This window comes from Drosophila bipectinata, chromosome 2L, assembly GCF_030179905.1.
Source record: "Drosophila bipectinata strain 14024-0381.07 chromosome 2L, DbipHiC1v2, whole genome shotgun sequence".
In the NCBI taxonomy this organism is placed as follows: Eukaryota; Metazoa; Arthropoda; class Insecta; order Diptera; family Drosophilidae; genus Drosophila; species Drosophila bipectinata.
The window spans coordinates 24535478-24563143 of NC_091736.1; the positions used below are offsets into that span (position 1 = coordinate 24535478).

The window sequence follows — 27666 nt, forward strand, 5'->3', positions numbered from 1 at the left end:
CCATGGAAAACAAAATGTATGCAGTTGCTGTGTTCATGGACATTCAACAAGCCTTTGACAGGGTATGGCACGATGGTCTTCTAAGCAAGCTGAAAAACCTCCTAACGCCTCAGCTCTTTCTCCTAGTTCAGAGCTTCTTATCGGAGAGAAAATTCAGTGTGGTTTTCGATGGAGAAAAGTCGTCAAAACGCCCAATCTCAGCCGGTGTACCACAAGGTAGTGTACTAGGTCCGACGCTTAACTCTCTGTACACATCAGATATGCCAGACTCCTGGGCCTGTACCCAAGTCGACGATAGTAACATGCTGATCGCAACGTACGCTGACGACACTGCTGTTATGGTCAGAAGTCCAAGCATAGAAATCGCGACCTTGGGTCTGCAAGAGTACGTGACACGTTTTGAAAAGTGGACTACAGATTGGAGCATAGGCATCAACTGCAGCAAATGTGCTTGTGTCACATTCTCCACTAGGCCAAAAAACTGCCCAGGCATCTCCATGCTTGGCTCTGTGCTTCGTCACGAAGCCTACTACAAGTACCTTGGTGTGATTTTGGATAGAGGACTTAACTTCCAGAGGCACACAACGATGATAGAGCAGGCGGTGCTTTCAAAGGCAGCAAGTATGTCCTGGTTATTATCACCAAGAAATAAGCTTTCACTTTCCAACAAAGTTAGGATCTACAAATCTATTCTCAGCCCAATCTGGAAGTATGCATTACAAGTCTACGGCATAGCGTCTAAGTCAAACATGAAAAAAATACGAGTAGCGCAAAGTAAGATTGTCAGATCGATTTGTAATGCCCCCTGGTTCATGAGAACTAGGGATATAGAAAGAGATCTTAAAATCCCAAAGATAGGCGATGTAATACGTATACATTCAGAAAAATATCATGAACGCCTTGGCGTTCATCCCAACTCCCTAGCGAAGAGGCTAACATGGAGACCTAGAAAAAGAAGATTAAAAAGATACCATCCTAATGACCTTCCTTTAAGATTCATATAGCCGTTGTAGTTAAAAAATGTAAAATTAAAATAATTTAGAATTATATATAGAAAATAGAATTAATTAGATATAGAATTAATGTATAATCATTGATACGTACTTATTGATATTCCCCTGTAAATTACAACCTATTCAAGCTGCCACAAAGGTAGCAGTATACCCGTTAATGTTAAATAAATATACACATTTTAATTATAAAATGTGTTTCCAACATTTTCTCTCGAGTATTTTTCAAAAGTTGAGGAATGTTATCGTGCTCTATTTTATTATATAGTACGTCAAAAGGTTTTTGGTTCATTGTAGAATGAATGCTCTGATTATATTCTTGAGCGGCTCTTCTTACTATTTCGGAAGTCAGTAAAATTAAATTCTTCTTTAATGCATCGAGCTAATTCTGTTAATGTAGAATGTGCCCTTTCAACTTGTCCGTTTGACGTGCTGTGCCTCGGGTCTGCGTAATGTATAGTTAAATTGCACCTTTGTGCGAAAGATTTAAATTGGGCCGAGGTAAAGCTCGGTTCATTATCGGTCATTATTACTTTTGCTTGTGGAAAATGTTGAAGAAGTTCCATTACTTTATTTTCGATATTTAATTTATTTTGGATTTCTTTTACTACTAGAAATTTTGAGTAAGCGTCAATAAAAGTTATGAAAGAAGACCTTCTTTACTTGGAACTGGGGCTTCCCCAATTCGAATTTTTATTGGGTGCCTGTTATATTTATTTTCGTTACAAATCACGCAATTTTTAATATATTCTTCTAATTTTTTAAAACAGTTTGGCCAATAATATAATTTACTGATCTGTTTGTAATTCTCTTCTAGCCCCCTATGAGCACGGCAATGTGTTTTTTCTAGTATTATAGCTTTATCTTCCTCGTTTTCCACGTCTTGTAGAAAGATTCTTGTGTGTTTGGAATTAAGGAAAAGGAATGTGTTTGTGAAATTATTTTTTAATGGTAATTGAATTTGAAATAAGTCCAATAAGGTACAATGAATTGATCTGAGTCTGAATGGTCTGTTTGTTCTAAATCGCTGTTAGTAATATTATTTATCTGAATTCGAGATAATGCGTCTGCAACTAGATTTGTTGTACCGGGCTTAAATGTTATTTGCGGTGTAAAACTTTGTATGAAAGAATACCATCCTTTCATATCTACAGTGAGATTTTTATCCGAAATTGTGTAAGATGAAGTTTGATGGTCGGTTTAAATTTCAATTCCAATAACACCGTATAAGTAATTTCTTAGATTTTTAAGAGCCCATACTATCGCTAAAAGTTCGGTTTTAGACAAGGTTTTTGAAAAAAAAGTAATTGGTTTTCCTTCTTGAGATAAAACTGCACCAATTGCGACGTCTGAAGCGTCGGTGGTCAAGGTAAATTTTTTATTATAGTCCGGTTGAACTAGTTCTACTTGAGCAATGAGATTTTCTTTCAGCTCGTTAAAAGCTTTAACTGCTGGTTCATCCAGCTGAATCAATATTTTTGTTGACATTCTTTTTGAGATTTTGCCATTATGACCTCCAAGATATTTTGTTAGAGGTTTGGCTATGTAGGCGTAGTTTGAAACAAATTTTCTATAATAGCCCGTAAGACCTAGGAAACTTCTTAGTTCCCGAATATTTTCTGGAAGCGGATATTTTCTAATGGTTTCAATTTTCTCTGGGTCTGTCTTGATGACGTTATAGGATACCATGTATCCTAGAAAACGGGTTTCGCGTTTGAAAAACTTAGATTTTTCTAAAGAGATTTTCATGTTGCCCTCAATAATATATTTATAATTTTGTTTAGATCTGTATAGTGTTGTTCAATTGAGTTCATATAGACATGACACGTTTTCCCTATTTGTTCCCTTAGAATATCGTCCATTGCTCTCTGAAAGATTCTTGGTGCATTTGTTAATCCGAATGGCATTCTTAAAAATTCGTATTTTCCACTATTTATTGAAAAGGCTGTTTTTTCGACATCACATTCTTTCATTAGTATCTAATGAAATCCTGATTGTTGAAAAATATCTTGCTTTTCCCAAATTTGATAGAATTACTGATGGGTACCTGTCAGGCATAGTACGTTTATTCAATTTTTTGTAATCAATGACGAGTCTTAATTTACGGCTTCCGTCTTGATTCTCTCCTTTCTTTGGGACTACCAGAAGTGGTGAATTGTAAGGGCTTCTGCTAGGCCTTATTATTTTTTCTGTTAACATTCTTTTAATTTCGCTATTCACGAAGTCGTTGACAGATAGAGCATACGGATATTGCTTCCCGTATATTGGCCTATCATGGATTAGATTTATTTATAGATTTATTTATTGTTCTAAAAGGAATTTGCATATTTATCTTTCAATGCTCCTTTTCAATATAGTAAACTATCTTTTCCCTCAGTCAGCCTAATTGGTCGGTACCTATATTATTTATTTGATTTTGACGGTATTTACTTCGTCGGCACTCTCAGGATTTTTAATTCCAAAGATATTTTTATTTTTATTGACGGATATTTCTACGTCGGCGTTCTCAGGATTTTTAATTCCCAAGATATTTTTATTTTTATTGACGGATATTTCTACGTCGGCGTTCTCAGGATTTTTTGTTCCCAAGCTTTTCTCACTATTTTCAACAAATAATGAATCTGTGTTTTTGCTACCATTATCATCAAAATACTTTTTTATAATAAATTCTTTTAACGGAAGAATATTATTTTCTTTAATTAAACGTATTTCATTTTTCTCCTCATTATCATAATATTTTAACTTCTCCTGTTTCCCATTATATTCCAAGATTCCTTTATCTATATTTATTATAGCTCCAATTTTTCTTAATAAATTGAATCCAATTAGAATATCAGATTCTAAACTTTCGATTTCATAAAATAATTGTTTTGTTTCAAATATATTTATAATATGGTAATACCTAATAATTGAGTAGCTTTGTATATTGGTAGCTCATTTTTATTTTCAAAAATTCCCCTTTTTATGTAACAAGCAGTGGCTCCTGTATCTATTAAAACTTTTAGCTGCTTCTTGGATTTTCGATCTATCCTATTTAAATAAGGCATTCCTCTGTAGGGGTCTGGTCTAAAAAATGGTCTTCATTAATATTATTTAATCTGGTTACTTTATTAGCTGGCTGACTTTCTGTTCCATCTGATTCCCTTTTTTGAGCTTGAGTTTGCTCTCTATTTTGATTTGCGTTATAAAAAATTGAACGATTTTTATTTTGATGATAATTATTATTATATCTACCTTAATTATCGTTTGCCTGCCAATTATTATATCTTCCCTGGTTATTATTTGGCTGCCAATTTTGGCTCGGCTGCCGATTGTTATTAGATTTATTCTGGAGTTGAATCGGTGGATCAACATCCATTGGCTCGATAGCTTGTTGCTTATGATTATTATTTTGATTATTATTTTGCCAAAAATTTCTCTTTTGTGGCCAATTGTAATTTTGGTTATGATTAAAATTATTTCCCATTTTAGTGGTATTATTATTTTGCCGTATTTGATCAAATCGTAAGTTGTTTCCCCGATATTTACTTTCATTTTTAAATCCATTAAACCTATTTGCGAATTGAGCACGGAAGTTGTTTGATTCTAATTCTTGGACCTTTGCCAACGCATTGGGCAAATCTGGTGGATTTAATGAGAAAAGAGTTTCTGAAATAGATCCCTTAAGTCCGGATATAAATACTCGTAGAGCATTTCCCCTTATTGAATTGTTTGTTTCTTTGGTAATTACACTGTCCTTTCCGTATGTCATTATGGTTTTGTTTATTAGTAAGGTCATTTTTTTATTGACTTCGTTATAGTACTCAGTAATTGTCATTCGTCCTTGCCTGAGGATACTTAGTTCTGACTCGAGAACATGTATTGGTCGTTTGTCACTATATATAAAGTCCAATCGGGATAAGATTGCTTTAAAGTTTAAAACTGTGCCATGATTGGTAAGAGCATCATGGGCAGCTCCCATAATTTTATTTCGTAAAATTGTTAGGGCGATAAAATATTGTTCACTTTCAATTTTATAGAGACTCATTACAGTTTCTGCGGCTTCCCTCCAACCTACATATTGTGTTGGTTCCCCTGTGAAATTTGGTAAGGATTTTACCATAGCTGGGTCAATTGTTTGTATTTCATAATCTTCCACAGTTTTTGCATCTGTGGCATCTAAACATTCTACTTTCCTGCTAACTTCATTCAATTGAGCGTTTATTAATCTGTTTATCAATTCTACTGTTAAACTGCCGGCTGTGGCTAACACTGCCTGCAGAAAAATTTGGTGCTGAACCTCCTGTTGCCATTGTTAGATTTTATTCACAAAAGCTATTTATCAAATCTTCCAGATTTATTCTATATATTATTTGTGAAATCGCGAATCTTACTTTTTGCAATATATAAATCTTATATTATTTTTCTCAAATTCACTGATCTTAAATTATAATCCTTAATTTTTTATTATTTTAAATTAATTTCTCACGATATTGGGGTCTTCCTTCTGTGTGGTTGGTGGTTGACCGTCCTTCCTGGATACAGTTGATTAATGGATGGAGAATGTCCTGCCTTCCTTTCTTGGTTTTTCTTGTTGGAGTTGTCGTTTTATTTTTTTTGTTGTTCTTGTTTTTTTTTTTTTGTGCGTTGATTTTTTTAGTTTTGTGTTCTTGTAATTGTTTGGTTTAAAATTTCGGTCCACCTTTGTTTTAATTCACTCTTTATGGATTATTTCATTAATTAACTTCCATTTACTTTGTTGTTAACGATCACTGTCACTTGGTAGTGTCGTTTGGTGGATGTTTTAATTTTTCCACTAAAAATGTTGAGTTGTTGACCGCGCGAGTTCCGTTTATGTTTAACTTATTTTTCATTACACAATTTTTTTGGAGCTTTATGTGACGCGGCCCTACGTTGGGCGCCAGTTAAATTGTTTGTAGTTCGGTGAATTAAAAAAATGTAAATTTTATTTTTTAATTATACAACTTGGTGTTAAACCTTTATTTATTAAACTTAATTATTACAAGACACTTTTGATTTTTACTTCGGTATTTACTTCGTCGGCACTCTCAGGATTTTTAATTCCCAAGATATTTTTATTTTTATTGACGGATATTTCTACGTCGGCGTTCTCAGGATTTTTAATTCCCAAGATATTTTTATTTTTATTGACGGATATTTCTACGTCGGCGTTCTCAGGATTTTTTGTTCCCAAGACATTTGTATTTTTGTTGACGGATATTTCTACGTCGGCGTTCTCAGGATTTTTTGTTCCCAAGCTTTTCTCACTATTTTCAACAAATAATGAATCTGTGTTTTTGCTACCATTATCATCAAAATACTTTTTTATAATAAATTCTTTTAACGGAAGAATATTATTTTCTTTAATTAAACGTATTTCATTTTTCTCCTCATTATCATAATATTTTAACTTTTCCTGTTTCCCATTATATTCCAAGATTCCTTTATCTATATTTATTATAGCTCCAATTTTTCTTAATAAATTGAATCCAATTAGAATATCAGATTCTAAACCTTCGATTTCATAAAATAATTGTTTTGTTTCAAATATATTTATAATATGGTAATACCTAATAATTGAGTAGCTTTGTATATTGGTAGCTCATTTTTATTTTCAAAAATTCCCCTTTTTATGTAACAAGCAGTGGCTCCTGTATCTATTAAAACTTTTAGCTGCTTCTTGGATTTTCGATCTATCCTATTTAAATAAGGCATTCCTCTGTAGGGGTCTGGTCTAAAAAATGGTCTTCATTAATATTATTTAATCTGGTTACTTTATTAGCTGGCTGACTTTCTGTTCCATCTGATTCCCTTTTTTGAGCTTGAGTTTGCTCTCTATTTTGATTTGCGTTATAAAAAATTGAACGATTTTTATTTTGATGATAATTATTATTATATCTACCTTAATTATCGTTTGCCTGCCAATTATTATATCTTCCCTGGTTATTATTTGGCTGCCAATTTTGGCTCGGCTGCCGATTGTTATTAGATTTATTCTGGAGTTGAATCGGTGGATCAACATCCATTGGCTCGATAGCTTGTTGCTTATGATTATTATTTTGATTATTATTTTGCCAAAAATTTCCCTTTTGTGGCCAATTGTAATTTTGGTTATGATTAAAATTATTTCCCATTTTATTGGTATTATTATTTTGCCGTATTTGATCAAATCGTAAGTTGTTTCCCCGATATTTACTTTCATTTTTAAATCCATTAAACCTATTTGCGAATTGAGCACGGAAGTTGTTTGATTCTAATTCTTGGACCTTTGCCAACGCATTGGGCAAATCTGGTGGATTTAATGAGAAAAGAGTTTCTGAAATAGATCCCTTAAGTCCGGATATAAATACTCGTAGAGCATTTCCCCTTATTGAATTGTTTGTTTCTTTGGTAATTACACTGTCCTTTCCGTATGTCATTATGGTTTTGTTTATTAGTAAGGTCATTTTTTTATTGACTTCGTTATAGTACTCAGTAATTGTCATTCGTCCTTGCCTGAGGATACTTAGTTCTGACTCGAGAACATGTATTGGTCGTTTGTCACTATATATAAAGTCCAATCGGGATAAGATTGCTTTAAAGTTTAAAACTGTGCCATGATTGGTAAGAGCATCATGGGCAGCTCCCATAATTTTATTTCGTAAAATTGTTAGGGCGATAAAATATTGTTCACTTTCAATTTTATAGAGACTCATTACAGTTTCTGCGGCTTCCCTCCAACCTACATATTGTGTTGGTTCCCCTGTGAAATTTGGTAAGGATTTTACCATAGCTGGGTCAATTGTTTGTATTTCATAATCTTCCACAGTTTTTGCATCTGTGGCATCTAAACATTCTACTTTCCTGCTAACTTCATTCAATTGAGCGTTTATTAATCTGTTTATCAATTCTACTGTTAAACTGCCGGCTGTGGCTAACACTGCCTGCAGAAAAATTTGGTGCTGAACCTCCTGTTGCCATTGTTAGATTTTATTCACAAAAGCTATTTATCAAATCTTCCAGATTTATTCTATATATTATTTGTGAAATCGCGAATCTTACTTTTTGCAATATATAAATCTTATATTATTTTTCTCAAATTCACTGATCTTAAATTATAATCCTTAATTTTTTATTATTTTAAATTAATTTCTCACGATATTGGGGTCTTCCTTCTGTGTGGTTGGTGGTTGACCGTCCTTCCTGGATACAGTTGATTAATGGATGGAGAATGTCCTGCCTTCCTTTCTTGGTTTTTCTTGTTGGAGTTGTCGTTTTATTTTTTTTGTTGTTCTTGTTTTTTTTTTTGTGCGTTGATTTTTTTAGTTTTGTGTTCTTGTAATTGTTTGGTTTAAAATTTCGGTCCACCTTTGTTTTAATTCACTCTTTATGGATTATTTCATTAATTAACTTCCATTTACTTTGTTGTTAACGATCACTGTCACTTGGTAGTGTCGTTTGGTGGATGTTTTAATTTTTCCACTAAAAATGTTGAGTTGTTGACCGCGCGAGTTCCGTTTATGTTTAACTTATTTTTCATTACACAATTTTTTTGGAGCTTTATGTGACGCGGCCCTACGTTGGGCGCCAGTTAAATTGTTTGTAGTTCGGTGAATTAAAAAAATGTAAATTTTATTTTTTAATTATACAACTTGGTGTTAAACCTTTATTTATTAAACTTAATTATTACAAGACACTTTTGATTTTTAATTATTTTCCTTCAACCGTTGGCGGTCTCGTTCAAAATAGGACTGACTTCTTAATGCTAAATCGCTTGCCAGCGATCCAAAGAACATCGGCCATCAGTTGTGTTTAGATTAGAGGCTTAAGATGAAACTGTCGCATCTTATTGTGAAATTCGATTAAGCTGATCGATGCAATTTGGTGGGTACTTGAAACGCAAAAGGCGTAATTGATTGGGCTTCGGAGGGAAGCTGATGTTTACTTTTGATTTTGATTTCTTTATGGGGAACCGAGATCGGACCTCAGAGCCAAAGGTAAAGCCGAAAGCAAATGCAGAGTTTGAAAATATTGTTTATAAGATTCATAAGAGGAAAGCCATAAGTGGCCTGGATTTATGGGTTGGATAACTGAGCCAAAGACAAAGCCAAAGGCAATGCAGAGATTGAAAATATTGTTTATAAAAGCCATAAGTGACCTGTATTTACGGGTTGGATAACTTGCATGGGCACGGATGGTACGCTTGCCAGCGCCCCAGACTGGAAGCTATAGCTATGTACATAGCGACCAGCCCAGTACCTTTCAAGTATGTACTGGGTATAATATGACTATAGTATGTATAGTACCTTGTGACTATTATTTATTTCCAAACTTAAAACAATGGATTGGGGATAAGAAATTTCAGTGAAATAAACAGAAATTTCAGTGAAATAAACAGTGTATTTTCAGAAATTTTTTTTGGCCAAATGAAAATTATATTCGAGTCCGGGAGTCAGACCATGTTTACTTTATGTTTTCAGGGTCGCTGAATTCGAATCCGAGGTCTTAAAAACTCCAGAATGTCAGGGTTACGATATATTCTCAAAAAACCTCATAAAAAATTATATTCGAGTCCGGGGGTCAACCGATGTTTATAATATGTTTTTAACCGGACTCAAATACAATTTTGTATGAAGTTTTTTAAGGTTATGACGTAACCCTGATATTCTAGAGTTTTGTAGACCTTTGATTCGGATTCAGCGATCCCAAAAACATTTAATAAACATGGTCTGACCCCCGGACTCTAATATAATTTTGTATGAGGTTTTTTGAGGTTATGTCAGAATCCTGACGTGCTAGGGTTTTTTGGACCTCGGATTTAGATTCAGCGACCCCGAAAACATATAGTAAACATGGTCTGACCTCCAGACCAGAAAAAATATTTTTTTTTGTGTGGCTGTGTTATTTTTGGCTCGGCTCTGTTACGAGTATCGGTTTTAAATTTTCTATCAATTTTTATTCCTGGTCATCTCCTGGCAGGAAGCATGTTACGGTCGCCATATAAAGGCCAAAATACGTTTTCGTTTCGAAGCTTTTTTATTTAATTGCTCCGAAGAGCCGTCAGGATTGAATAGCTTTGAACGCGGTGCGGCTGCCTTACCTTTGGGCATGGCGCGGCTGGTATGTAAAAGAGCAAGACTTGCAGCGTGACTTGCAGCCGTCATAATTTGTTTACGGCGCACCTCGTAGCTCTCGCGGCAGTGCTTCTCGGCACCCTCCATCATCTCCAGCCTCCAGATCAGTAACTCTTGCAAGTGGCTTTACCAGAATGATGTGTGATGACTGCTACTATAATGTCTGATGATGACTAACAAAAATTATACGCACGAGCTATTTACATTAGGAATAATCGCAGAAGTCAACTCAGCCGAAGTGCAATGGCCAAATCTCACTCCGGAGGAACCGCCTTCGTTATCCCGGTTAACCTCTACGCCACGAAGATTTGAACCGTTGCTGAAAGATTCCTCTAAAAGATCGGGACGCAAAAATTCTTACCAGTGACCTTCCTTCAACAGATCATGCACTAACAACCGAGGCTTAGCACGGAAACATCTCATACACCTATTGATGGTCTTAAACACGGCTTTTCACCCCCGATCGATCAGTATTACGATTAAATCATGGGTAAATGTGCTCGTGGCTCAGCATGCTGGTTTTGGTGGTAATACTTAGAGTTGACTTTGATACTTGACTCCGTAACAAGATGATTGGGTGCTAACCATTGAAATCCATTGACGAGTTTTTGAGACGGCCATCAACTCGAAGCATCTCAAACTGGTTCAAGAACGGCGACAAGGAGGCCAGTGAGCTGGAAGATGCTACGATATCTTTGGATTGCACTACCGGTTGCACTACCCACAACAACATTTGGGTTCCAGCATTTAGGTCGTGCAACATAATTTCTTCATGCCCAGTGCACCGGCAAAATTTGTAGATGTAAGCACTTGCTGGAAAGTCGGTAATGATTTAGCATACTTTGATCTCGCAAGGATGCACTATGGGGAATCATGGGACCCGGTTTTGTGACATAAATTAATAACTCAATATCGTAGCAAAATATTTGACTTCTGTTTTTTGCATGGGGTTATATTGACCGATATATTTTATATTGACCGATATAAAAAAAGAGGGCGTGGCACCGCCCCTTTTGTTTTGTTAGCTAATATAAATTTCTGCAGATTGTTAGAGTACTTATTAACTAGTTCTGCGACAGTATTGACACGCCGTTAACAATGTATTACAGTTTTAAGAAGTAAATTCATCTAATCCATCATGTGCCCCTGTAATGAAAGACAATTAATAATGTATAAAAGACATATATTTTCCCTACACACTCCTTAGAAAAAGTCCAGCTCTTCGTTCTCCAACTCAATATTATATTGATGTTCAAAATGCACAATATAAAAAGAGAAAACTCTTAAATTTATAAGAGTTTTCGAATTCAGCCAAACGGCATGATTCCAGCGCTACTGATTTAAAATAGAAGAGCACCTGTTCCACCTGTTTAAATTACATTTATTCGAACTAGAATTTAATACTCTACAACATACAACATATTTTCAGAAAACGCGTTTTTGTCACAAAAACAGGTCGAATTGCCCATAGTGGGATGTCCACATACGACCCACGGTTTGACCAAAAGCACTGAGTTCCGAAGTCCTATGTTGGGCTTATCAGGAATGAACGAACCAGCTGGTGGCCAGACTGCCCTCCGATAGCGCAGATGGAAGAACGCCTCGGGATAGTAGGTTCGCCGGATTCAAAGCCGTAGGAACATCAAAGCCGCTATTTCATGGAGGTACTCAAGCTCTGAATTGTGGAACCACTGCACTATAGGCCGGATGACCACTTTTTCTGGCCAAAATTAATAACTTCTAAACGAAACAAAATATTTGGGTTCTGTTTTTTAACAGAAAAGGGAAAAATAAGCGTGGTACCGCCCCCTCTGGGCGTAACTAAATGTTATGACTTTCAAAGTTATATAATAGTTGATAAAAAAAAAAAAATACCTTAAAAACAAACAACAATATTAAGGTCTGGTTTTTTTATTTTGGTTTTTCATAAGATTAGGTACTACAAAAAGGCGTATCACCGACTCTTTCTGCCAGGAACTATGGACATAATTTCTACCCTTGCTACGCCCGAACCGTTTAAAGTAATTATTATTAAAAAGGCCTGAAAGGTAAAATATAATCTAAACTGTTTCACATGCGCACCTAATCATCATCTTCTTCGGTTTCAAGTTCCATTTCAAGTTCCCTGAACTCAAGTGGATCGTCTTCAATATTTCCAAACTGATTATCAGCGCTCCTTAAAGGACTGTCGAGCAATTCTAATACTTCTTTTGGAAGAAGCAATCGGTTTTGTTCTTTGATACGGTTGGCTACGTTAACCGATGATATTATAGGGTCTGATGTATCCAATGATCTGTGGAATACGTCCCAATTACAGGGACAATCACAAACAATCCAACATTTGGGAATCGAAAACATATAGTACAAACCACTCCCTTTCGATGCCATAACAACTTTTTTTTATAAATTTCTAGGTTAAGTGCCTTTTTTATTAGCTTTAAACGGACTCTTTTTTCCGATAACAAGCGCACGTGATCACGACACTCCGAACAGCTGTTAACTTAACTCTGAAAGCCGATAACTTAACGGAGCGTGCCTCTTTCAAAATTTCTGTTACGTAATATTAAAGTCTATAGTATTATTAGTATATATATAGTATAATATTGATAGTATACTAATATAATGACGTCATAAAATCTTAATTATAAGATCTTAATTATAATTCCGAAAAATGGATTTTTGTCCAGAAAAAGTGGTCGTCCGGCCTATAGTGCACTGTTAGCGGCCCGGATCCCGATTAGGGCGACGGTTCAATCGCGCCAACGAACTTTTTTTTCGGTATGCTTCTAAATGAAACCATTGAACATTAACCTTTACAATAGCTCGCCTCCAGCAAGGTCCAGTTTGGGTATAGTTAATGTCTAGAGAGGGGCCAAGTGTTGTCAATGGCTCCTCTCTAATGTCCTAGTGTTTTGGTGAAACTGCTGCCATTGTCAATGGTCAATGGTATGTCTCGCGATCGTCTGCTAGCCTGTACACCCGGGTTATTGGAGCACTATTTCCTTAAACAAAAATTGCGCTTGGATAGGATTCCAGCAATTGGCTCCCTAGTATTGATTACTTCTTCCGTAGAATTGTCACCAACATTTTGGACCCCAAAGCGAAATCAGCTATATCATCCTCATCAAACTGGTTCATTGCTTTCACTGCCAAATATGATGCAGGCTTCGTTCCGTAGGTGACCGTATCCAGGAGCTCATCATGGGATGATTTTATTCAGAGAATACATTTGCGAATAATACATTCTGAAACAAGCTAACGCGACAGGATAGGTGCCAAAACTTAGAAGAAATAGAAATAGCTTGGGCTGGATAACAGGCCCGGCCATAAAAATATCAATTAAAGAGAATCCCGAAGTTGTAGCGGCGGAACCATTAAACACCACCCTAAGCTTGGTTGTTGGGCTTTTCTTCAATACGCAATGATGAGGTAGGAACAACTTGCAGAATCGCTCTAGCTCACAGGACACTAGGGACATGTGCCCTAGCTCAAGATATTCCTTTACAAAGGCGAAATTCTGGATCCGGATTTCTGGATGACGAAACAACTTTCTTTCCAGAGCATGGAAACGTCTCAAAGCCTGCGTGTAAGACTCTCCCAGGATATCAAAGCTGCATTTAGCTGGAAGACTGGCGGAATACTCTTCTGCCTTCAACTGACTAAGGTTTTAGAGAATTAAGCCGCGCAATCAAGCTCCTCCTTAAAAGCTTTCTCGACTGGATCGACACAGTTTTCGACGCCGAATTGCATCAAGTCCTGGCCTTTGCCTAATTGTGAATTGTAACGTCGGCGTAAAATCAGCGTAGTTGGTAACCCGGGATCGGGAGGAAAAGGCAACCTATATGGGGCCCTTTCTCGTCGTAGGACCGTAGCGGGGCGATAGGTGTTGCCGGTGTCTGGTGGTCTGGCAATCGATATAAAGCTGTTATTGGAAACTGGGAGCCAGATGTCGGAATCCGCGTAGAAATAGCAATTTCTTTGCATTTCTGGTGCGGTCGCGGAGATTTTACACGAAAAGTGTAGGAGAAAGTTGGAGATTGAGCCCACTCGAAGATCACTGTAGTTGAGTATGTCGCGATACTGGTGGCAACGGCGAGACCAAAGTGGCAACTTTCTGGTAGAAACGTGGGTCGGCGCCAAAGTGAGGCAGGTCGCGAGTCGCAGTGGTGGTGAGCGGTTACTGGTGGCAACGGCGAGACCAAATTGGCAACTTTCTGGTGGACACGCGGGTCGGCGCCAAAGTGAGGCAGGTCGCGAGTCGCAGTGGCGGTGAGTGTGTTAGGTTAGGTCAGGATCGAGCGGCCTGATATATTCTTTTAGCTCTTCAGATCGGAGGGCCTGGTTCAAAGTGTACAGGTCTTTGGTGAAAGAGAAGCTGGAGTCGAGCGGGGTTCCCAGCGGATCAGTCCACGGATATCGGGTTCTAGAGAGGCCTAGGGTTCCGTCAAGAGAGCTTGGACGGAGCCGTCGCCGTAGAAGCGAGAGCAGGAAGGACAGTTTTTTTTGTTAGAGAAGCCGCTAGTTGTGGTCGAAGGCAGCCTAACTCGGGAGTTAGACTCAGAGCATTCGCGGCTCCCCCAAAGAAAAGGGAGCGAAGTCTGTCTATCTGGTGGCCTCGTGGTGCCCCTAGAAACGTGTGGAGTTAGTGATCGGAGGTTTCCGTTCTCATTGAAGGGAATCGTCCGATTCCCGGCCTAAGAGGGTCCACCAAGTGGACGATTACCCTTACCTTTGAAAACGGGAACGATAAAGTAAAAGCGTTGCCAAAATGGGATTTTGTAATGTCAGCCCGTGGATACAGTCGGCTGAACCTATTGAAAAGAATCGCGCAGATACGTCGCGATTCCGCATACCCTAGCCGCACATAGCCTTTCACCATGGAGCGGTGTAAAGGAGCGTGGGATTTAAGTTTCATTTGAAGCAAAGCAAAGAAAAAAAAAATGAAGTAATATTCAAGGCCGAACCTGTTTAATTTTTAATAAACATGAATTTTACAATGAAGTAAAAAGGAAAATAATTCGCCTCCCTTTGATTTGCCGCCGCCTTGCCGCTGTCCCACACATTTAGCGTTCTCGCGGACCATGATGTGTCTAGATAAGATCTTTTCAGAAGGGACCTTGATTGGCCTTCGCAGTTCGTAAGATTGTGCACGCATTCTACATTCTACACGCCCAACACGACCCACCCATTAGCCGACAAGATCTAGCTGGAACCGTGTGCAGCTCCTTTTCTCATCCGATGGTCCAGCAACTCCGATGGTGCCACCTCCTAAGGTTGACTGATCGTTACAGAGTTCTCTGTCTGAACTTAAGGTAGCCCCGGCAGAAGCTGAATTTGTCCAACTCATAGAAGAAGATAGCAGATAAGCAGATCTACCCTTTGAGGCCATACCTAACCAACGCGGATTTGGCTCTGAGCTCTACAACTCGTAAGAGCTAGAGTAAACCCTAGCAGGGACCTCACTGGGCGCAAAGGTAACTATGGGATCATTGACGCGACTGCACAATACCTAAGGGCAACGGCTCAGCAACTTAACAACTCAAAATTCAGATGGAAAGGCAGCTTTCACGAAAAGCTAAAAAAAAATAAGATCACCCGGCAAGAAGCTGGATGGTACCCCTTCAATTTCAGCGATCCGCGTGGACCAGAATAGGAGCAAAATCGAGAAGTTAGGAAATACAAAAATACTGCCACCATCCACCAGCCCATGAGGGACGTAATAGAAAGCATCCGGGCATCTCTACGAGAGACTGGCCGCTCAGACGGACTTACAGAGACGCAATAAAGGGCCGAAATCCTACCAAGCGTCACAAACCTTGCTCCTATTTCGACCGGTAGCGGAACCCAGAAGGAAGAAGGAACAGAAGAAGGAAGAAGGAACAACAGAAGAAGAAGAAGAAGTTGTTCCCAGAAGAAGGAACAACAAAAGGAGCAAGAGGGAGGCTTCGCATGCGGACTCACTGGTCATCACGGCTAAGGGCGAATCTAGCTACGCCGATACCCCGCGACGGGTGAAGCAGGACAAGAAGCTGCAAGAATTAGGAGAAGAATAAGAAGGACCCAGAGAGGAGAGCTACTGCTCCAACTGAAGAAATCAGGGGAGGAAACAGCAGCATTCAAAGCTCGGAAGGTGAATCAGTCGGAATCGGTGGAAGAGCGCTCCTTGTCGCACAAGATCGAGATCGAGAGTAGGGATCTGGACGAGATCACTACAAAGGTGGAAGTTTCTGAAGCCATGGGAAAGCTGGTTGAATCTTCAGGGGTGCCGGTAAACGATATCCTTTTAAGGAAGGCCAGACGCAGACAGCCATAATTAGACTGCCTGCTGAGTGTACTCTGAAAACAATGAAAATAAGCTGGTTGAAGGTAGGCTGGGTGCGGTGCAGACTCAGGAAAAGGACCAGAGCCATTAAGTTCTTCAGATGCCTCGAGTTTAGACACATGGCGAAACAATGCCAGAGTGCCATCGACCGCTGACGAATGTGCAAGAGATGTGGAAAGGACGGCCATAGACACAGGTAGTCCTCATCTCGGAACCACATAGGAGCATCCCAGGAAACTATTGCCTGGCAAGTAGCTGCAAGGGAGCGGCTCTGTGGTCAACGGAGACGGCTCCCCAGGGTTAAATTCTACAGCTGCTACGCCCCGCCAAGATGGGAAATCTCGCGCTACCTAAGGATGCTACGAAGCTTAGTTGCGGATGCAAGAGGCAGATCGCCGGTAGTCATTCGAGGGGACTTCAACGCCTGGTCCCCGGAGTGGGGAAGCCGAGCATCGAATGAGAGGGGCACCAGTCTCCTTTGCACCAGCACCAGTGCAAAGGAGCACCAGTGCCGCACACTTTGCGGCACTAGACGTGGTCTTGGCCAATAGAGGCCAAAAGCTGACAGCAAGGATAATCGACATCACCTTCGTTAGCAGCGCACTAAAGAGCAGGCGCAACTGGAAGGTCAGTGATGCTTTTACTTTCAGCAACCACCAGACCATACACTTCACCCTTGGAGGGGTAAGTAGTAAACGGATTCCCTAGGTGACAGGACAGAAATGGAAGGACACGCGTCGGGATCGAGAAGCTCTCTCGGTAACTCTGCAGACGCTGGACCGGACTTCATTATCCTCCCCAGAGGTAGCAGCGGAGGAACTTTCAGGATCACTACCAGATGCTTGCGACAGTGCCATGCCTAAGAGGAAACCCAGGAGAAGAGGAGCATCAGAATACTGGTGGAACCAGGACATTCTGCGACTAAGGACCGCCTGCCTGCGGGAAAGAAGACGCTTTCAAAGAGCAAGAGGCTCAGAGAAACTAACCACCAGAACGGAGGAGTTTAAGGCAGCTAAGAGGGCCTTGAAACTTGCTTTAAAAGCCAGCAAACGCGAATGCTTTAAAAAAATCTGCGACGAGGCGGAGTGTGACCCATGGGGCACGGCCTACAAGGTTAAAGGGCAAGAACACCTTAGACTAACATGCCCTACCCTATTAAGGAAAATAGTGGCGGCTCTGTTCCCGAAGCACCCTCCAAAAAGGCAGCCGATGATGGGGAGCCTTTTACGCCAGTTACGGAGGATGAGATCCGGAACTACACAAAAAAGATAAAGGCTGGAAAGACTTCAGGACCAGACGGAGAGCCAAATTCCGTCCAGAGGCAGGCCATGCAGGAGAAACCGGAGGTCTTCGCTGGAACCTTCAACAAGTCTCTCCAGCACGGCACTATTCCATAAAAGTGGAAAAGGCAGAACCTCACCAGAAGGCGACAGACGACCCGTCAGGCCCATATGGTGTCACATATATACCCCATCACATGGGCCCATATGTCTCCTAGACACGGTAGGGAAAGTCCTTGAGATGGCTATAGCTACTCACGTCTCAAAATACGCTGAGGCCAAAGGAACGCTCTCGGTCCGCCAGAACGGTTTCCGAAAGGCGCGCTCCGGAAGCAACGGCGGAAGCAGCCATCGCGGGAACTCGGTGGAAATGGTCGCCTACCCCTATCTTATTTATAAGATAAAGAAAATAAAAAATACTCTTATAAAGAAAGGAGAAGAGCAGCCTTCATTCTAATGAAGGCGGGCCCATTGGCCGAAGCCAACCCGGACCAGGCCGAGATTATGAAGTGGGAAAGGGATTTTAAACCGGAAAAGGCGAGTGTGAGGCTGGATCAGAAAAAACGTGCTGGGTCAGATCCTGCAAAGAAGATCGCGCAGAGCGCGAAAAGGCAGAGGTCCACGGAGGACGAAGGCCCCCAGGCTGAGAAGAGGAAGGCCCAAGCGCAGCCGTCCAACCGCAAGTTCGCCGAAGTGACGAAGGGAAGAACCCTAATTGGAGTCCTGAACAAGGGCTCCAAGGATGGGCTCATCCCCAAGGGCATTTGGCGACGAGTGGTAAACGAGTTGCATGGGCGCTTCGTGGAGGAGATGCTGCGAAGCGGAGGACCCCCACCAGAATGCAAAGACGCAGGATGGTACCAGGGTAGCGTCAAGGTAATTGCCTGCCAATACGCGCGAACGGTAGAGACCTACAAGCCAATGGTAGCATCGCTTGGAGAGGTCTACCCCGGAGCTAAGCTGGTGGTTGACTGGGAGGAGATCCCAAACAAACTGAGGGCGCGAAAGTGGCTCACTGAAAAGCCAACCGACCTTAAGACCATCCTAACGATGCTTAGGATGTGCAATCCGACGCTTCCCACGGCGGACTGAAGAGTCGCCAAGGTCGAGGAGGCGGTGGGACTGCGGAGGCAGGTCGTCCTCACATTCAACGAGGAGACTGAAGAGGCCCTGGAAAGGTCGGAGCACCGGCTTCAGCCGGTGATTTTTTTTTCCAGACACTATGTGACCGCATGACGGACAAACTTAGGGTCCTCTCAACATGGGCAGTTAGGAATGGACTAGGTGTAAACCCGTCAAAAACCGATCTCGTCCAAAAATACCAAACTTAAGGCTTCCAAAACTTTCAGGGGAAACACTCTCCCTCAGCGGTAGCGCCAAGTACCACCAAGGGATTACGCTAGACAGGAAACTGAACTGGAAGTCAAACACTATGGATAGAACAAACAAGGCAACAATCGCGCTCTATACATGCCGAAAAACCATTGGACTCAAATGGGGTCCCCAAAGATAGTAAGATGGCTTTACATAGCGGTCATAAGACCCATCCTTTTCTACTGGGTGGTGGTCTGGTGACCTGCTCTCACAAACTCCACATGTAGAGAGAAACTTAGGAAAACGCAAAGCATGGCGGAGGTCTGTATCACAGGCAGCCTATGTACCACACCGACTGATGCCCTAGACTTCATACTCGACCTATTACCTGTAGAGATAATGGGGGCCAAGATAGTCACGCGAGACGGGCATATGGAAAAGGACCGACTATGGACACACCAAGTTGGACATACACCACTATGTCTGTGTCTAAATGAGTCCTTCAGACTCCCCGACCACTGTAGGGTGTTCCAAGCAGAAGTAAGAGCTATCCGGGAAGCACTTAGATCCCCAGCACTTACTGGCAATCAAGACACAATCTGTATCTTCTCAGACATTCAAGCGGCAGTCAAAGCCCTTGACGGATTCTCATCCAACTCCAAGACAGTAAATGACTGTCGTAGATCTCTTAACGAGATGGCAGAGCAGTATGACATCCACCTCATATGGGTACCCGGACATAGAGACCACGAGCGTAATTGCGCCGCTGACGAACTAGCAATAGCAGGTACTACCAATCCTCTCCTCCCGGAGAAGGAACCAGTAGCAATCCCCTTAGCTAAGCGTAGACTAATATGCATGGATCACTTTGACCGCGCATCACTGAGGAAATGGAGAAATCTCTCTTGGAAGAGATAAATGATGCCTGCCTTATCGCCCTCAATAGGCAGGACTGTAGTCTGGCAGTCAAGGCCATCACGGGACACTGGTTAATAGGAGCACATGCGGCTTGACTAGCGGTGCCACATTATGACTATGGCAGGAGTAGTGGGGATGTAGAAGAGGAAGAGACAGCCGCACACCTCTTGAGTCAATGCCCTGCGCTGGGGCGTAGCCGACTTAAATTCTTGGGCGCAGCAGCACTCACGGGCCTAACAGACCTCCACGCTGACTCGTAGCCTTCATCCGTAAATCTGGATGGGACCGCGGCCGCCGCAGGAAGGAGCACATTGGGACTCTTGGATATTATAGATTAAGGATAGACTCTTGGGCACATTAGTAGATAGGAAGGGAGAGGTCCCCTTGCCTGTGTGTGGTATCACAAGGAGCCCCAACGGCTCAAGTGGATGGGGGTGTCAGTCACTGGGCCCGCATCGCCGCCTCAACCTAACCTAACCTAACCTCTAGCAGAACCACAAAAACCTAAAAGCAATCGGCGTTTTAAGTGACTTCGGCTTTCCGACAATGCGGAAAAATTATGAACTTAAGCAGATTGGAGAATTATCAAAAGAAGCAGCAGAGACTAAATAAGGAAATGTTTAGAAGGCAGCACACCCGAAAGACTTCTCGGATTGACACAAATACAGATTATATGCACAGATTGCTTCTGAGCACAGTTCCTTAGATTACTGGCCAAAAAAAGCTGCCACATTCAAAAAAATCCGTTTGATCAGCATCAGCATTTGAACTATTCGATGATTTGAATTAAATTAAATATTATAAGGTACATAGATGGTCTTTGATGGTCTTTGACCAAAACGGTCAACTTTTTTCGTCGAGCTTGTTTATTTTTAGAACTCTTAACATTTATGCGGTAAAAAAATGTTTACCTTTGTATGTGTTACTGCACGCACGACGGCGTAAAAATGTTTTTGCTTCCAAATTGTAATTTCTCAACGTTTCTGTTTACAATGAAATGCGATGTGGAACTAGTAGAATAAATAGTGCTTATTTTCGGCGTTCGGCGAGTCGGTGGTCTTTATACAATTTCCAAGGTTCGAATCCTGCTTGGGACTTCGATGTTTTTTTTTTTAAATCTTTAAGCTCTATTTTTAATTTTAGCACAAAAAAATAAAATTAAAATTAAAAGTAAATATGAAAAGTTAAAAAAAAAAAACAAAAAAAAGTTAATACAAAAATAAACATAAAACTAAAACTTCAAGTCCGCGAATCGTCGTCGCATGCAGACGTGTATTTATTGTGCTCCGGGAAAAAATAAAAAAAAAAAAGCATTCAATAATATCAAAAAAAAAGTCCAGTGACTGGTTTCGTAAATCAACAACATCGCGAAAAGACGCTTTCAGCGATGAAATCGCTAATGTTTATATTGATTAATTAATTAATTAATATAAAACATAACATTTAAAACTCGAACAATATCAACCTCGATTGCAATGAGTTTAAACGACGTTAGCACACAACGTCAACGTGAGCAAGACGAGAGACGGCTCTCAGCACAAAGAAACAACGCTTACTTCACTTTCAAAGCAACCGAAAGTAATGCAAGCTCATCCCAAACACGGTCAATTACCCCAAACTTGGCCGAATTCTTAGGCTTCGGCCACGCATCGAGCGATGAGCGACGCTCTCTCGAGCGACGTAAAATATTAAAGCTTATGAGACAGCATTGGAGTGGCCACGCAGGCGCTTAGCGACGAGCGAAGTTCTTGAGCGAACGAGCGACGTCGCTCAGCGCTAGAATTGGTTTTAATTTTTAGTGCATCGCTGAGCGACGAAATGTCCAAAATATGCGCGGAAGTTTTAATTTCGGCTGCTCAAAGCCGAACCGTTTTGTGGAACGACTCTCATAAAGAGTACAAAAATAAAAATGTTACCGATAAGCAATGGAACGAAGTAGGAGTTATTTGTAACTGCACAGGTAAGCTTTTATTTAACATTCTGTATAATAAACAAAAACACTGTAAGTAAAGTTATAATTAATATGTGTATATGAATGTATATATTTATTTAAAGTGAAAGTCATTTCATCAAATAACTTAATTTTGGAAATCCCAAAAAAAAAATCCCAAAAATCCCACTTTCTGGCGATCGATAATCTTTCATTGTACTTTTCAGTTTTTGCATTTAACTTCTTTCGAGGATATGGTCTCATCAAATAATTTTTCAGTGGGTAGGCTTCATCTCCAATAAAAAAGTTTGGCAAAATGATATTTGAGCCTGGTAGTGCTTGTGGTGGTGGAACATTGAATTTCCCTGCTTCCAGCAATCTAAAAAAGGTGGATCCACAAAATGTCCCACCATCGCTTTGCTTTCCTCTGCCACTTCAATTGTTATAAATTTTGTATCAGCATCAGCCACTCCTTGCAAAACAATTGAAAAATAATGCAAATAATTGAAATAATGTGATCCAGTATGAGCTGGGCACTTAATTTGGCAATGTTTTCCGTCAATGCTACCCAGACAGTTTGGAAACTTCCAACGCCTATAATAATCTTCCGTAACTTTTTGAAGTATATCAGTTGTTGGTGTTGGCATATATTCATTAACGAGTGATTTCCAAATTATAATGCTTGTTTCGCTTATAATTTTGCTAACAGTGCTTCTTCCCAATCGAAAAGCAAATGCCAAGTCACGAAATGAATGACCTGTAGCAAGGTACCTAAAAATAAAAATATGTGCTTAACAAAATAAAACTAATGTAAAATAAAATAAAATTATTATTGAAAACTAATTGTTATGAACAAAATACATATATAAAATCAAATTTTTAGGAGCCGCAGCAAAGGCCAAATGGAAAAATTTAAAGGACACATACAGAAGGACGTTGCAAAAACTACCACGCCTACCATCGGGATCCGCAGCTCAACCTGTTCAACCCAAATGGCCATACTTGGAGCTGATGTCTTTTTTAAAAAATACAGTTGCTCCAGATCCGACTGAGGGCAATTTGCAGCAGGACGACGAAAGCATGAATGAAATGCTTCAGGACGATAAAAGCAATATGTCTGTGATGTCATCTACAAGTACAGTAGGAAAATCGACGCCCAGAAAAAGAAAAATGAATTTGGAAACAGAATTTTTGGAAATAGAAGAAGAGAGACTGGAAATGTTGAAAAGTCAAATCGGAAAAGAACAAAAATTAGAGGAAGAAAACCAAAATGAAGATGAATTATTTTTTAAATCACTTTTGCCTTTTTTTCAAAAATTTACGGACATAGAAAAGTTGGAAGTTAGAAATGATATTCAAAATATAATTATGGCTAAGCTTAAAAATAAGGAATAAATATTACAATTAACTACTACTTACATATATATTTTATATCATTATATCATTATTTTATATCATTATAACATTATATCATTTATAATAATTATTATCATCATAAGTATAGCATTAGTATTATAATAAACTTATTTACAACTTACAAACTTACCTTAATAATAAAACCAATCGTTCTTCAGCTGAAATTGTTGATCTCGGTTTACTTATTTCATTTTCAATTTTACTTAACAGCAAGTCAAATGAATCGATTGACATGCGTAAGTATTGCCATAATCGATAATTTTTAATTGCCTATATTAACTATAACGGCTTTCAAGCAGATTTTGTAGAACCTCTCTAGAATAAGGCATTTTTACAATTAATCTCAAGTGATGTCGCCCAGTGCGTGGCCACCTCAATCAAAGCGATCGCTCATTAACGTCGCTCGGGAAAAAATAGCTCAGTCGCTCATAGCTCGATGCGTGGCCAAAGCCTTAAACGTAGAGAGCGTGAGAGCGCGTTCTTGCTCCCCCTCGCTACCATCGATGTCTCTGCAGCCAAAGAGCGCAGTAACTAGCACCGCAACCTCTTTGACAACGTCAACCGTAACAACAACAACAACCGCTACTGTAACGACAGCGCGTTTAACGACGTCATCAGCCAGCAGCGCAAACATTGATACTTCTGCCGCTGAGCTGCCCGAAAAAGAGAACAAAAACAAAGAAAATATTAAGCCGGCTGTGCAGACTGGTATAGATCGCTACATCCAAATAAAAAGGAAGCTGAGCCCCCTAAACTCTCAACGCAAAATAACCCGTGGCAATGCTAACATAGCCGCAATAGAAACGCCCACGAACTCAAACCGTTTTAAAATCTTGGCAGACTATGAGGATGACGCCGAATTTAAGTCGAAAAAAGGAAGCCTAAGCCCCCGCCAATATACATACGAGAAAAAAGTTCCAAACGTTCTTGTCAACAAAATTATAGAGCTCATTGGCAAGGACAACTTCCACATAATACCACTCGTAAAGGGCAACATCCAGGAAACAAAAGTTCAAACGAAGTCTGAAGATAATTACAGAGTATTATCGAAATACCTCACCGACAAAAAAAAGAACTTTTATACGTATCAGCTAAAAAGCAGCAAGGGGTTGCAAGTCGTACTTAAGGGCATAGAGCCCGAAGTATCGCCTGCAGAGATAACAAAGGCGCTACAAGAGAAGGGAATTATCGCTAAGACAGTGTTCAATATCTCTAACAGGGATAGAAAGCCGCAGCCACTCTTTAAGGTTGAGCTCGAACCACAAATTAAGCCCCTAAAGAAATACGAAGTGCACCCTATATACAATCTTCAGTTCCTGCTGCACCGCAGAATTACAGTTGTGGAGCCGCACAAACGCAATGGCCCGGTACAATGTGCGAACTACCAAGAATATGGCCATACAAGGTCTTACTGTAAGCTGCGCCCAGTCTGTGTAGTTTGTGGTGAGCTTCATGACTCCGCACACTGCCCAGCGAGCAAAGATGACCAAAACTCGAAAAAGTGCGGCAACTGCGGTGGAAATCACACTGCTAACTATAGAGGTTGCCCAGTTTATAAGGAGCTGAAAAGTCGCATCCACCAGAGGGGATTTACTGCCCGCACCCAAAATAATCAGTTCATAGCCTCCAGATCAAACCCTGAAGTCTTCTTCTCGACTGCAGCCAGATCCTCACTAGGACCCATAAACTCTGACAAAAATGTCACATACACAAGCGCTTTAAAATCAGGACTGGCTACCCCAGCCTCAAAAAGCTCACTGCCTCAATCAGCACACCAAGAACCGAACACGGCTCAGCAGCATCAACCGCCGGAGCAGCCAAAAAGTAACTTTGAAGCTATGATATGTAGTCTACAACAAAGCCTTACGGATTTCATGTCGTTTATGCGTACAACTATGCAAGATCTAATGCGAAACCAAAATCTATTAATACAAATGCTGGTTTCACAACAATCCAAATAATGACTTCCCTACGAATATCTACATGGAAAGCTAACGGCGTTTCGCAGCATAAACTCGAGTTAGCGCAATTCCTACTAGACAATCAAATCGACGTAATGCTGCTTTCAGAAACACATCTTACGAACAGATACAATTTCCAACTACGAGGATATTCATTCTATGGAACAAATCATCCAGACGGCGGGACTGGAATTTTAATCAAAAGCCGTAACAAGCACCATTATCATGAAATTTGCAAAAAACTACCTACAGGCCACATCAATAAATATACACCTAAATACTGGCAAGCAATTAACTCTAGCTGCCGTATACTGCCCCCACGCTTCACCATAGCCGAAGATGAGTCTATGCAGTTTTTACAACTCACTCGGAGACCACTTCATAGCAGAAGGAGACTGCAATGCCAAGCACACACATTGGGGATCTCGTCTCGTGACCCCAAAAGGAAAGCAGCTCTATAATGCAATCAAAGCTAAAAACAAGCTAGACTATGCTTCTTCTGGCACACCAACATACTGGCCGGCAGACCCAAAGAAACTTCCCGATTTAATTGACTTTGCGATTACCAAAAACATTCCTAAAAATCTGATACGCGCCAAATGCCTTTCGGATCTTTCATCTGATCACTCGCCTGTCCTTTTTTACTCTACTCCAACACCCAGGAACATGGGATCAATCATCAAATCTGACCTCACATAAAACCAATTGGGTTAAGTACAGGAAGTACAACAGCTCGCACATTGAGCTGAGTCCTCATCTCAGCGACGAAGCCAACGTAGACAGTTTTGTTAATTCGCTGAGTTTCAATACCTCAAACTATAAACACACAACGCATTCAAAAGAAGACAAATCTACAAATCGAACAGCTCGTCCTCAAAAAGCGACGTTTACGTCGAGAATGGCAATGTCACAGATCGCCATTTGACCTCACCGAAAGAAACCGTGATGCCTATTAGAAATTCCACAGGCGGGTGGGCGCGCAGCGACGCAGACAGAGCCAGCACGTTTGCCAAACACCTTAAAAATGTCTTCCAACCAAATCCTGCCACCAATGCGTTTACTTTGCCGACTCTATCAGATGAGCCCCAGCCTCAACATGAGCCGATTGAGTTTCGCCCAAACGAAATCGTTAACATCATCAAACGACAATTGAATCCGAAAAAATCCCCGGGCTGCGACCTCATAACTCCCAAAATGATCATTGAGCTCCCATACTGCGCCGATTGCACTCTCACCCAGCTATTTAATGCCATCGCAAAACTTGGCCACTTTCCAGTGAGATGGAAAAAGTCTATTATAATAATAATAGCAAAGCCGGGAAAAGACCACACTATCCCCACGTCGTATAGACCTATAAGCCTACTCTCTTGCCTATCTAACCTCTTTGAAAAATGCCTAATGACTCGGATAAACACATACCTGAGAATCCAGGAAGGAATCCCGTCACACCAATTTGGGTTTCGTAAAAGCATGGAACAATTGAGCAGGCCAAACGGATAACATCCGAAATTCGGAACGCGTTCGAAAAACGAGAGTACTGTACTGCCATATTTTTAGATGTCTCTCAAGCATTCGATAGAGACTGGCTGGAAGGTCTAATGTACAAGATCAAGACAATGCTCCCCTACAGCACCCACAAGATTTTGGAGTCTTACCTTCACGACAGAAAATTTGTCGTGAGGTGCAACACCGCTATATCCGATGATTACACTGTTGGAGCTGGAGTTCCTCAAGGCAGCGTGCTAGGGCCAATATTATATGTCCTCTACACAGCAGATATCCCGACAAGCACACGTCTAACAACATCCACGTTTGCCGATAACACAGCTATTCTTAGCCGCTCAAAATGCCCGATTCAAGCAACTGCGCAGCTAGCTCATCATATGGTCGATGTCGAAAAATGGCTGTCAGATTGGCGAATTAAAGTGAACGAACTAAAATGCAAGCATGTTACGTTCACTCTGAACAGGCAAAACTGCCCGCCGATAACATTAAACAACACTCTACTCCCACAAGCAAACGAAGTAACATACCTAAGAGTACATCTCGACAGAAGACTCACTTGGCACCGGCACATTGCATCCAAAAGAACACACCTAAAGCTAAAAGCCAGCGGCCTTCATTGGCTTATCAACGCTCGGTCACCTCTTAGCCTTGAACATAAAGTCCTGATGTACAACTCGGTACTAAAACCTATATGGATGTACGGCTCCCAGTTATGGGGGAACGCCAGAAATAGCAACATTGACATAATTCAAAGAGTTCAGTCGAAGATCTTGAGAACAATCACCGGGGCACCGTGGTACGTTCGCAACGAAAACAAACACCGCGACTTAAACATTCTACCAGTCAAAGAAGCGATCGCAGAACAGAAGGTAAAGTACTTAACCAAGCTATCGGTG

The 27666-nt window shown here is 40.5% G+C and overlaps 1 protein-coding gene and 1 pseudogene across 1 annotated transcript; one reads left to right on the forward strand and one right to left on the reverse strand.

Annotated features, from left to right (window-relative positions):
* Nucleotides 1-10285: 10285 nt before the first annotated feature.
* On the reverse strand, nt 10286-10433 carry LOC122322248 (U1 spliceosomal RNA; annotated as a pseudogene).
* A 6468-nt stretch (nt 10434-16901) lies between these two features.
* Nucleotides 16902-17842, forward strand: LOC138925875 (uncharacterized). The gene is made up of 3 exons (XM_070277468.1): nt 16902-17129; nt 17217-17558; nt 17606-17842. The coding sequence occupies exons 1-3, from the start codon at nt 16902-16904 to the stop codon at nt 17840-17842; spliced, it is 807 nt and encodes a 268-aa protein (XP_070133569.1).
* Nucleotides 17843-27666: the final 9824 nt, after the last annotated feature.